We start from the raw sequence: 13,288 nt of genomic DNA, 5'->3' as shown, positions 1-13,288 counted from the left end.
GAGCTAGCCTGGAACTAGTGACTCCAACTCCCTTCTCAGATATAGCAATGCATATCTTGCACAACTCCTGTTAAGGCTAAAGATTTATTCCAAGTTTACACTTGTGTAACAGGACACCATATGGCCTGATGCAGATGTCCAGAAATACACTGACCAAAGCCATTGGAGCAGAAATGCTTAACAACAGAACATGCCTTGGAACCACCACCTCTCCCCTGTGTCAGCTTCCCTGAGGATGGTACTTGCAGAGGTTCTGCATGAGTCAGGGATCATACCAAGGAAGTACAGTAGGAGCATGCAGAAGGACACACGGTCATGTGCAGGCATAGTCTGTTCCCTCTCTGAAACACAGACTCCCTAACCAACTTAGGAGACAGGGAACAAGAGGGAAAGAGCATGTAGATATTCTTGAGTCTTTCATCTGCACTAAAGGACTGGGTTGGTGATCAGGTCAGGCCTATGCTCAGCAGAGTGATTCTTGGAATTAACAGGAATACAGAGACCAAAAGGCACAGCCAGGGCTCATCCAAGAGGATTAGTGCTCCACTCTGGCAGCACAGTAGCCTTAGGCCTTATTTTATTCTGTGAGGAATGGAGCAATAAAAGGGCCAGCAAGAGACAAGCAACTGAACTAAATAGCTGCTCTTCTTCCCTTCATCCCTATCCTCTCTCCTGCTTTTTCAGATTCGAAAGAGAAGCAAAGCATGCCGTGGAGGCCTGTGGGAAAATGATGTTCTAGTATCTATCAATGGGAAGTCATGTGCTGGCCTGTCCCATGCTAATGCCATGCAGATCATCGATTCGTCCAACGGCATGCTCAACATCCGCGTGAAAAGGTAACCTGCTCCCAAGTGCCAGTGCTGTGACAGTGCAGACAGTAGGGTGGTTTCATCCAGCACAGCAGCTATCCACATTCAGCAGAAAGAAGGCACGCAGGAAGCCTTTGGTTTCGCCATACTGCAAGGTGTACTAGGAGGACTTACCCATGCCCTAACATGGCTAACATGTGGCATCTCAATGTTTTGCCCTGTCTCTGTGCTGTTCTCCAGAATGCCTGGCCCTGGGGCTGAACTGAGCCCAGACATCCCTGTCCCTCAGGCTGAAGGGAAATGTTTGCAGTGTGAAGGCTATGCTGCAAAGAATGAGCTATTTAGTAACCAAGCAAGTAGATGCCAAAGAGGCAGTTCATCTCAGCAAGCAACAAGACACTCAGGTTCATTCTGGGTAAATAACTGTTCTCTAGAAATTGATTTGACTACACATTGAATAGTTAAGGCAAGACAAGATTACCGAAGTATTTATTACGGTGGGCTGTTGTAGTCCAACAGTCTGTAAACTGAGTGCCACAAAGATTAGAGGTGTGTGGCTGAGCCCCCTTTTTATGGGAAGAAATATCTGTGCCAGCCTCTCATTCAGGAGAATACTGGAGATCAGGCTCAAATTTAAGGACAAAAAATAGTCCCAGTAACGTTCCTCATCGTCCCTGTGCTAAGTTAACCCAGTGCGTCAGTGCATGCTGGATGCGGCCCAAGCTATAAATGAATAATCCTATAAAGATGAAGGCAGCAAAGCTGTATGAGGTCCTAGCTAGTCCACACTACTGCCTAAACAGAAGTCACCCTCAGAAAATCAGGCCCTGGTGAAGGGGGCTGGAAGATATGATTTTTCTACAGTCCTGAAAAAATAGAGAGAGCACTGTGAGCAGTGGGGAGGGACAGCCACGCTGGTTGCTGTCATCTGTAAAGCAGGAGCAGAGGTGGGCAGTGCTCAGAGAAGGAAAGCCTGAGCATGTAGGATCTTCCTCTTGGCTTCAGAGAAAGTGCCGGTGCCTTCTGATGTGCTTGCTCTATACCGTAGCTGTGATTAAGTGGGATGAGTAAGTTTTATACGAGCTGTCCAGAATAGCTCCTGGTCCCTTGCCAAAGCCTTATCTCACACCATTGGAGCCTATCTGCAGCCAACAGGTGCCTGGGCAAATTCTAATGGGTCAAATTCAGCACACTTTGAATTAACAAAGTGACAAAGGCAGGCTTCTCACAGCCCTCTGGATGGAGCCAACACTGGATGGTTTGGAAAGAATGTAATCAGTTGGCTCCCCTGGAGTAGTGGAGAAATCATCAAATATGGCTTTCTTGATCACATGTCTATTCCCACTTCATATTTATGTTCCCAGAGAAAACACCAATCTTTCCTGTTCCGAAAGGAGAGGTAGCTGGATGACTCTGGAGTATGTGTATTTCAGAAAAAGAGGAAGGGACAGACACTGACCTGACAGTAGAGAACAAGAGAAACTGGCTTACAAGCAGTAATGCTTTTCAGTTACCTGGTCAAGTGTTTAAAGAAGAGGAGGGACTGTTCTGTTTTGCTTGTGGAACATTGAGGGTGCTACCCAGTGAGATTTCATAATGGCAAATAGTATTAAAAAAATAAACCACCAGAGAAATTCTCCCACCCTAAGCTTCCACAAAGGTTTGCATTTGACATAGATTTTTCACAGTTTAGAATTGGGATACAAGTAATGAGTTCCACAGCTCTACAGAGGCAATGCTGTCTGCTTGGCTTCATGGTATGCATATTCAGAAGGCAAATACTTAGGACTCCTTTATAGCTCTTATAAGCCTTGGTGACCCTGACAAGAGAAGGAACAAGTTCCCTGCTCCATCTGTGTGGGCTGGAGTCAAACTGCCATTGAAATCCAGACTCAGTCTTGAGGAGAGGGAAGACAGAGTAGGCTCTTTTCCTGTTAGCACAGCCAATTCTGCTTCCCTCTGGAAGCCAGCAGTAGGGTTGACTGCACCAGTCTGCCTGCACCTACTCCAGTCATCCTTCCAGATGTCTTAGAGGCTTGAAGTTGGTATGTCTAAGCCAAAGGCAAATGCCACCATGGATTGGGCTCGCCAGCATGACTGCATATGGTAATCAAAACCCAGGCACTGGTAGCTAGCTTGTGAAGCAGTCCCACAGGGAGCAGGCTAAATATTAGAGTGGTCTCCTACCACTGGATACCAGAGTCCTATCCCCAAAAAACACTTGGGCCTTTATATCCTAAGTATTTTCTATTTACTCCCATGCAGAGGTCAGGGCAAACAAATAGCACTGACTTCTTTGGTGCCCAGTCTGAACTAAAGCAGTTTGGGAGTGCCAAGATCTGCAGGGCTGACACAGTCTCAGCTGCAGGAGCAGCTGGAGTGCAGTGTGATAGCTGAGCACCAGCCGTTCTCTGCTGACAAGCTGCAGGCTGAGGGGTAGTCACACTGTCCTGGGGAATGCTTGCTATGCAGGAATTCATCTCTCCAGGAGAAATGCCTGGGGAGCTGATTAAGCTTGGTAGATTTTTTATGGTTTTAGAGCATTCTGACTTTTGAGTGCTTAACACCTAGTTTCCATAGAGTCATGAAGCAGAAAATCAGAATGAGAGCATGTAGCTGATGTCAGAGATGAGTCTGTCCTTGGCACCTACACTTCAGGTGTCTGTACCACCTGAAAAACACCTGTAACACCATCTCAATCCATAGCCCTCTCTCATGTCAGGGTTTCTTTCCAGCTTAGCCACACAAACCAGACCTCGCTCACCACTTTTCCTTTTCCCCACAGGATAGTTGGTGGGGACCAGACTGGTCCAAGGCTCCAGCGTTCCCCTTCTCCAGGGCAGCATGTGCTCTCTCCACCATCCCTGCTCAGCCCCCCGGCACAGTTACTCAGCTCTGAACCAGCAGGAGCCCCAGCCACTGCACGGCCCTCACAGCCACAGAGGTCACAGAGGCACCTGGAGAGCCTCACGTCCCCACCGGACAGTGAGGCCTACTATGGTGAGACAGACAGTGATGCTGACAACGTGGCACAGGAGAAGCACCGCCGGGCTCGCAAGAAGAGCCCACGCTCGCCACCTGACAGCACCACCAGCAGGGCAGATGCACCTCAGGATGAGGTGTCCCTGTCCGAACAGAGTGGCTACGAGAGCATGCCGGAGGCTGCTGCGCAGGGGGGAGCAGAGCTGGCCAGCTCCAGCGGGGTGGCCAAGAGGGAGATTGTCTGCCTGCCTGGCAGTCGCACAGACACTCCATTCTCAGACAGCGAGGGACAGTTGCGGCCACCGTCAACAGAGGGACGGGAGCCTTCTCCAGAGGCGATGCTCCTGCCCCATGCCACCAAGGCTATTCAAGCAGAACGCCATCTCATCCCCATGGTGGGGCCAGTGGAACATCCGGTTGATGAAGACCTAACCACCACGTATACAGAGAAAGCCAAGCAGGCCAGTAAGTCCTCTAAACTGCCATTCACCCATGCCTTTTTCTTGTGTCCTTCCAAAAGCCTTATTTCTGCAAATATAAGGTGGGTTAGCTCCTCTAGCTTGCAAAGGAGCAGAGTCACATCAGACCTGCAGAGACCAGGGCTTCCTACTGCAGCTTTCGCACTGGGGTCTACCTCACCCAAGACATCCTAAGAAACAGATAAGAGAAAGTGTCTGCGGTCAGGAGTCTGGGAGTCACTCATAGAGGCTGCAGCCATACAACCAGCTGTGCTGTAGCACCTCTATGTCCTGGAAAAAGGATGGAGGTCATTGTTTTCTTCAACACTTTGGGCTAAGAAGACTCAGATGACATGATGGTGTCAGGAAAGAACTTGGAGGTTAAATTTCCCTGGCTTTACAGAAGTCTTATGGCAGCTCAGTTTGCTCCTTAGCTACCTGTGTGTCAAGCACAGAACTCTCATTTCAAGAGGCTCCCAAGGAGTGCTCTGTTCAGTGTAGCTCTCCATGGGCACAGAGGCATGCAGTATTACATAATTAAGGACTGATGAAAGATAATTTGCAGACAGCAATACCCGCAAAAGAGTCTTGTCAGTAACAGATTTATTTCTCTCACCCTGTCCAGCTCAAGGAGGGACTCCTCTGCATCAATTTTCCCTGCAGGTACTCAGTCCAACAAGGGTGCCCATGTCTGGCAGAAGCTGGTGAGTTCAGGTAGAATTTATAACTTTTTAGGTGTTGGCAGTGGAGGGTTGCCAGCAAGGACAGGCAGGAGTTGGTAAATCAGCTCTTGAAACAGTTCCTTGTAGTGCCATCCCTGACAGTCAAGACCTTGCCATGTGGAATAAAGTACTGAAAAATGTAGTGTAGTATATGGGTGATGGACCTGAAGTGACCTTAATTGTGAATATCTTTCCTGGTTTCTGCTACACATGGAGTATTTCAAGCCCAGATATGAGCGTAGAACAAGGTATTATCTGATTTCAGAGTTGTGATCTATCTCATAATATTAAAAACAAGGTAATCATAAACTTATTTTCATATACGTACCTCAGTGTGTAGTATGACAGACTACTTTACATTACTCTGAGCCTAGAAATAAAGCAGGTTTTTAAAAAATGGCTTAGGGACAGAACGGAAAATGGAGAGACACAGAAAAGTTACTAGACTGAATCAGAAAGAAAACGTGGATTCTAATTTCTGATCTTCTGCTTCAAATGCAAAAACATTTTACCCAGGCCAGATAATACTGCAAGGCAATTATTAAACCTCTCTTTTCCTTGGGCTAAATATTCTTTTATCTGTTCTGCCTAAGGACTCCTTTAGAGGTAACTTTCAAACCTAGGTGCTTCCTTCAGACAGGGCACTGTCCTACTTCTCTTTCCAGTCTTAAGAGGAGAGGCTCAGTTGGGTCCCTTAGATCTTGCTCTGCTGGGCACTGGACCTGACCTGATGCCTTGTTCTACTTCTTCCTAGTCTTTAGCACTCATTTTCCTTAGGACAGGAAAGAAATCAGTAATTTCAGCCTCCCTGAAGATGAAGCTATTTTTTCTCCCTTTGAATAATGTGCAAGCATGAGCTGAATGTTGAGAAAGGCATGTTCAGCTGCTCCCTGCCACCTGATAGTTCTAGCAGTGGAAGAGCAATTGCTTTACATCAAGACTTATTTCCATGGACGGCATCACTACAGAGGGATCCCAGGAAAGCTACGTATTTAATTCAGAGCATTTCTGATGGCTAGATAATATCCCATGGCAGGAGATGATGCAACAATATTGCCAGCTGGAGTTAGGGTTCCCAGAAGCACTGCAGAATGAGGTAGTATTTTATTCTCCTATTACTCCTTCACTGCTCACCCTCTTTTTGGTTTATGTTTGGCCATGGGTGTCCTTCTGTAGGAGTTACTCTGCCAGGGATGGTAACTCACATCACATCATCTTTTCTTGGGTTAGGGATCTTGTCAGTAAATGAGAAGGCAAAATTCTGCATCCTGATCATGCTGCAGCACAGCAACCATTAAAACAAAAGTCCGGTTCAGCAGCCAGTGACTGTGAAGGAAGGAAGCAAGTAAGGAGGAGGGAGGGAAGGTGTTCATTACATGGTCAACAGAGCTAAAGAACACCCCTACCTAGAATAAACACAGGAATAAACACAGGTGGATGGGAGACTGCTGAGCTCCACTGGCTTCATGGGAGGCTGCTTGCAGAGAAGCTGTGGACTGGAATGGGAGGACACCCAAGTGCAGGGGAACTTGCCCTACAAGTAAAAAACTTTAGTCTGTATCACTACCCAGTGGCTTCTATGCACCCTGGTGTTTTGCTCAGTGGGGTAAGAGAACAGCCAGTAAACAGGGACTCTGCTGTATTTTAAATGAACTATCGAACAGTGATGTTTGTGAACAGCCAATATTTTGCCTAATCTGTAGAAACAGAAGTATGAATTTGTTTTCTTCCCACTAAAACTGTAACTTGCTCTTTTTAGAGAGATGATTAATCCCTGGGGAAACTGGGGATCTTTAGGCCCTCAGTTTGTCATCACTATAAAGGGCCAAGCTAAGTCCCTTTCTGAGATCATTTCAGTGCCACTTGCACAGAGCAGAAGAAGAGGAAGAGATAGAAAGACAAAAAATACAAATTAAAATATATGTCAGTTTCAGGAGTTTAGCAGAAAGCGGGAGCTTGTGGCAGGGAGAATCAGACTGTAGTTGTCACAAGTAATTGCAAGTGAGGTTTTTTGGTTCTCCATAGGTCCTGCAGTGTCCTTCTCTTCTCACCCCACTATCAGAGGCTTGGGATCCATCTGTAGCCAGGGTTGCTTCTTCTCAGCCACCTGTGCTCTCTGAGGTTCACTGTATTTTCACCCCCATCCTAAACCATCTCATAGGACAAAAGGCTCAGCATTTCTCACAACTGGAAATACAAATTGTTAGCAGAGGATAGACATACCAGGATAGCAGTCTATTCCTAACTTGCTATCACACTGTGTCAGTGCAAGAAGTGCTTCAAAATATCTTAATTTAAACTTATCTGCTGGACTATTTTTAGTTCGTAGGATTCAAGAGCCTCTCCATGTATGGTAGAGGAAGGGAGGGAAAACTGGGTGGGGAAATTTCCTCTTCTGCTTTATATGGGCCTGGCTGCCTGTGCAGAGTCATCAAAGTCACTACATTCCATATCAGAAAAGGAAATCCTTCTTGTTTAAAGCGGATGTACAGCAGCATCATTTGAAAAGATAGGATGCTTATAAATAAGTGGCCTATTCATTGGCAGGTCATAGAGATTACCTTCTCTAAGAGTGACTGCAGTCACATTTCTCTGCAGAGAGGGTGAGTGCAGCAAGCCATCTCTCAGCCTGTTACAACTGGTATAGGCCACAGGAGCTGTGAAGAAGATGAAGTATCTGAATGGTAGTTTGAACTTATTGCACCACATTTTCTATTTGGCTTTCAGCCTTGACAGTTGTAACTCTAATGATCACAGTTATGCGACTGTTAGCCTAACTTACCGGTTTTGTCATTCACTGCAGTCTAGGAGACCAAAAAGTTTAGGATAGTAGCCTTCTACTACTACATCCTACGTGCCTTAAAGTAAAATAGAAAACAATTCTGCTTAGACCAGGAGATTAAAATTAATTGCCTGAACTATTGATCTTACAGGAAGTCTGTATGAAGCAATGCTGAATCACCCTTGGCCCTTGCTACTCAGTGAGCAGCCAGCCATTAGGAAAACAAGGACAACAGCTTCCATGATTGAATCACAGATGGAGAGACTGATTTCATTTCAGCACGCATGAAACTGGAAATTGGCGTCCGCTTGGGAAATCAGTTTCCATACACTCCAGTAGCAGTCCAGTTATATGTGTTCGTTTAAGAAACCCCCTTAATAACTCACATTCAGCTTTGAATTCTGTGCCGCTTGAAAGGCATTTATTAAAGACTACCATGAGATAAACACCAGGTATCTAGAGCCCTCTTTCTCCATCTTTAGGCTTGAGTTTGACATTTGATCTTACTCCTTTGGTTTATGTCCTCTATGGAAAGCAGAGGTGATATTTTCAGGCTGATATATTAATTGGGCAGAAGACAGCGATTATAAACTACTGTTGTCTGTATTAGCTAGTGTGGATGGATTTTTCCCTCTTTCTCAAGTCATCTCAACAATTGTAACAAGTAATTGGCCATCTTCCTCAGGTATACTTACTGGAGACCTCCAGTATCGTTCCTTCAGGCATCACCCTTGTCCAGCATTTCAATGAGGACGTTGTGGGTTGCAGCACTGGAAGTAAGGCTGATAGAGCTCTGCTCTGCTCCACCTTTGTACCTCACTGCAATCCTGCTGCCCCAGAGCCTGACAGAGACACAACTTTAGCTGAATGTGTGCTAGCTCAAGATAAATCTAGCTGCAGATAATATTCTCTGGGAGGGGAAAGATCTTTAGCATTTGAAGATGGATGGAGCAAAACTATGGGATCCCTAAAATGAAAAGCTCTCATTTGTCCTAGTATTTCTACTATATGAGAGATCATTTGAAGCATCTTTTTTTAAACTATCAGTTACTCAGACATTACTTCTATGTTATTATTGTCAGCACAGGGACTCTGACTCTGGGTCACAGTTCCTCAGACATGATCAGAGGTCATTTATCCTCCTGCTGCTGCTGAAGCAGTGTCAGAGTTCACTTCCAAGTGAACTGGGGCTTGCAGAGCCCCAGTTAGTGATTTTTTAAAACATGTTGTCACATATATTAATATAGCCTGTCCTTGCACATGCACTTCTACTCTGACTTAGGATGTGTAAAGCTGATGGGGAACAATGGGTTTAAACCAAAATTTTGCCAATAGTTCAGATCACAAAGGTGATTACAGCAATAATCACACTGAAACAACTACACATATAACTCCACAGACTATTTTAACCAAGCTGGTAGTTTTAGATTCCAGGGTTTTGAGAGCTGAGTTGAAAGAAACTGTAATGCGAACAGGCAGCAGGAATCCCTTTCCCTGTCTAGTTGTTTCCATCAGTTCTGAAAGTGATGTGGGACAAGGCTGCTTACAAGGTTGGGACAAGTCTTCTCAGGGACAACACTGAAATTGTTTTGAGACAAAGTGATAGTGATGGACAAGGGAGAGGCATATAAGGACTTTGACAAGGAGTGATTAAACAACAGCCATTACTCAAGAGAAGTGAGAGAAAATTATAGCTAGGAAGGAGAAAACTGTCAACCTGGTAAATACTTGTTCTTCAGTTTCACTTAAACCCATCATAGGAAGGGACTGTAGTTTGCTGGGAAATGTGTAAAGCTTTACTGTCATCAGTATCTACCACTTAGGTTAACTAAGAATCTAGCTCTTTGGTGAAAGAAACAGGAGCAGAAACGGGGGCGAGTAGATTCAGCATATCTTGATACACTGACTGTACTGAAAGGACAAGGCTGAGTCAGCTTCTCTGTAGAGGTCAAATGTAAGGAATTAATGAAAATCGTATCAGAATGGTCCCCAGTCCTTGCCAAGAACCTTGGAATAATGAAAAGGGTCTCAGGGAAAAAGACCAAGAACATACCCTTCTAATAGACATAGGCTCTGAGGATAAGAAAAAAAAAATCATTTAGCTTCAGTTAGTTGAATGAAGTAGTTCTTTTGTGCATATTTGTAGAAATCAAAATGAACAGTAAAATCAATGTGGACTAATAAAAAGTAGAAAGAATCATTGACCTGCTCAGTAAGATAAGACTTCATGGCTGAAGGAATAATGTGAACACAGTATATATTGGCTTCTGTAAGATACCCGATACAGTTCCACATGACTTTTCCAATGAGAGAAATATGGATGAGATAGGACTGCCGTAAGGTGACCGCACAATTGGCTAAGAATAGAACAGAAAACATAACTATTAATGGTTCATGATGTCAGATGAGCTAACTGGCTAAGTTGGTAGTAGTGTTTCACTGGGCTTCTGAATCTAACAGGACTACCTCTATATTTTCACCCACGGAGCTTTAAACACTAATGTCAATCAAAGGTCCTCTCCACCTCAATGTTATATGACTGGCAAGGAGACAGATGATAAAAAATCCCAACCCTCTTCTCTTCTGTCAGTGGATCTTGTCCTCTGGCTGCATCTAGACAGAACAAGCGATATGTGCTGTGGGGCACACCACAGCCCCAAAACTGCTATTATTCAAATCCGGAACCTAGCTGAGACACCTTGCAGCTTTTCTCTGGTTTTTCTTCCCAGAGAAACCCAGGTGTGTGGGGGACACAGGGGAGGGAGGGGGGTTACCTGGACTAAGGAGCTCAAAAATGATGCCAGGTACACTGCTATTGTCTTCCTATCTGCTTTTTCAGATACAGATTTCTGCTAGTGAAGCTTTGTAAATGTGGCTTGTTTCTCTGGGGTGTTGTACCTAGCAAGCAGTAACAGGAAATAGCAATAATACCATTTTCAATGGGTGTCCTGGGGATTCAGTGGAGATTGCTGTGTATTAATTGGCAGATGACATGACACATGGAAGGTATATAGTTGTCTCATGAATGGCTAGAAGTTTTAATGTAGTAGGAGCTTGAACTGTTGTAGAAAAGGACTAAAATCAACTGGTTAATGAGACCGTACGGCAACTGCTAGAGGATTAATCAAGTCCACATACTGAGATGGTGAGCATATACTTGTCTGTATTACTGGAGTAGATGTTGGATACACTGAAAGACAAAGAGATGATCAGTCAGTGGTATCCTGCTGTCAGACATCAAGAAATTTGGTAAGCAGCAGAATTAGCAGACCCTGGCATCCTTTATGTTTTGTATTTTATATCTCATTCTCTCATGTCTAGTAAATGCAAATCTGTCTGATGTCTGTCCCTCACATTCAAAATGAGAAAGCATGTGTGTGTGTTCTCCAGTTTTGGATGCCTAATTAAGACTGCACTCGGGCTTCTCGCTTCTTACGATGGGGTCTCTCTCCTCTGTTGAGCCTCTTATTTCCAAGTAAACTTTTAGGAGCATTGTATCTTTGTGACTTCAGACTCTTAAAATTAGCAAATGGACTCAAAAGCTATTAGCATGAAATGGGTAAGATCAAAAGACGTGCAGCATTGACTGCATAAACCTTTCATAGGGAATTGGGCTAAAACCGCAAAAGACAGATTCACTAATGGATTCAACAGGTGTTGTCCTGGCAAAAGAAAGTTCTCCTTTGGGAGAAGACTATGTAGGGAATATCCAGGGCCAAAGTGTGAGCTGTCAGCCCAGAAAAACTAGCCTTGTGTGCTACCTTTTGCACTGAGGACACTTCCATCCAGCTCAGAAAGAAAGGAAAACTGTCATCCAAGTGAGGGAGATTTTTTCAAGTAAACAAGCTATTCAAGTCTCCAGAAGGATACCATGAGACTAAGATATTGCAGCCATGCACAGGTAGGTCTCCACACCCTCTCTGCCTAACAGAGCTCTCCAATAGCAGTATGGTTAAAAATGGTCAAAAATCTACAAAATGACTGGGCATGTTTTTTCACCTGGGCTGTCAACTCACCTTCAGAAAAGCCTGATTTGTGTTTTTCCAAAACCAGGAGATTACAGTGGGGCAGTGTCTCACTGGCACACTTAAAATCACTAGCCATTCAAGAAGAAACAGTGGTTTGACAAGTATTTAGCTATTTAACCTCGGATACATGCTAAAGTGTTGCAGACTTGAGTAGGACTGTAGCATTTGTCTGTAGCATCCTAAATTGGAGCTGAAGCCATATCTGTGTTGTATATTATGCACAGGTTATGTGATGGAAGTGTGCAAATATCCAAGAATGAGAAATTTCCTATCCCAAGAGTTTTACCTTTACTTTGAAGTAAAAGAATATATATGCCTCTGCTTAACTGTTTGCAATTTAAATACTGATCAAAGTTTTAAAGGTTGAAACTTTCAACAGGGAAATACTTAGAAGGTCAATATAAGCCACCCAAATCTCATTTGAAAGGACTTCAGGTATGTAAAGTATGAGACGTCTGTAGCCTCTTATGACTTACTGAGATATTTGCAACATTAGCCATGGAAAAATGACCTTGTCTAACATAAATAGCTGGAAGAACAAAATTCGAGGTGACCCCATCTGAAAAAAGCAGTTGACAAGTAGCATTTCATCACAGAGGAACAGGCTCTTTATCTATGGAAGTAGCAGAGTTCTTATTTTCTATAGTAATCGCTTTTCTAGAATTTGATCTTGGTAATAAAATTACCATTGTTTGTTTCCTAGAGAACAAGAACAGTATCTGACATCATGGAAGCCTGCTTGTTCAGTAGCTTGCCTGGGCATACATTAAAATGCTTTCTTTTAATAAGGCCTGATCTTGAGAAGATTTATACTTTTTACACTTCTCTTTACTGTAATTAGTAACAAAAATAATTTCACTTCAGTGAAACTTAGTTAAGAGGAAAATCTTCGTAGGCTTTGCTTAATAGAAATTTTTCCTTTTTGTAGATTTTTTTCCAACAGAATTCAGTGTGAACATGAAATAAGTGCTTTAGAAGTTAACAAAAAGTCTTCTATAGAAGTTATTCAACACACCAACAGAATTTATGAGAATTTTATAACCCTTCCTTTTACTCTTTTATCTATTCCATTTGAATGTTCTCACTAGAGACAGAGCTGTATTTTCATTCCAAAGGTATGTATCAATATTACAAGCTTTCCCCAAAGAGACATATATATACATATATCCCTATATGTGTAAATGTTCATCACGAAAGAGACTGAACCACTTTCATTGCTCTTGCTCTAAGAACCTCTGCATGAGGCATGACAGGTCTCTCTACAGCAATGTTGCCTTGCAGGAGTTGTCTTCTTGGCATGCAGCGATGGCTACTGGATTTCAGGAGGTATGGCCAGACCTTCATTTTTCCAGACTCTCTAACACTGGAGATAATCTGCCAAGGCTACACAGTTGCTAAGGCTGGGGCTGCTGGGAGGGAGAATCATGGGACAGTGTCCCTTGGCTACAGCTCTGGGATTGTCTGACAGGAGCTATTGCTTGAGTACAGAAAGGAGCAGTAAGACAGG

The 13,288-nt window shown here is 43.9% G+C and overlaps 1 protein-coding gene across 1 annotated transcript in view; it reads left to right on the top strand.

The window, feature by feature from the left end:
* SYNPO2L (synaptopodin 2 like) overlaps window positions 1-13,288 on the top strand; it is a 32,306-nt gene that overhangs the window by 12,598 nt on the left and 6,420 nt on the right. The window contains exons 2-3 of the mRNA XM_032116850.1: window positions 685-836; window positions 3,595-4,256. Of these exons, the coding sequence (XP_031972741.1) occupies window positions 685-836; window positions 3,595-4,256 (814 nt within the window). The remainder of the gene's footprint in view (window positions 1-684; window positions 837-3,594; window positions 4,257-13,288) is intronic.

This window comes from Corvus moneduloides, chromosome 8 (genome assembly GCF_009650955.1).
Source record: "Corvus moneduloides isolate bCorMon1 chromosome 8, bCorMon1.pri, whole genome shotgun sequence".
Taxonomy (NCBI): domain Eukaryota; kingdom Metazoa; phylum Chordata; class Aves; order Passeriformes; family Corvidae; genus Corvus; species Corvus moneduloides.
The sequence above is the reverse complement of the archived record's forward strand: the minus strand, read 5'-3'. Positions and strand labels throughout refer to the sequence as shown.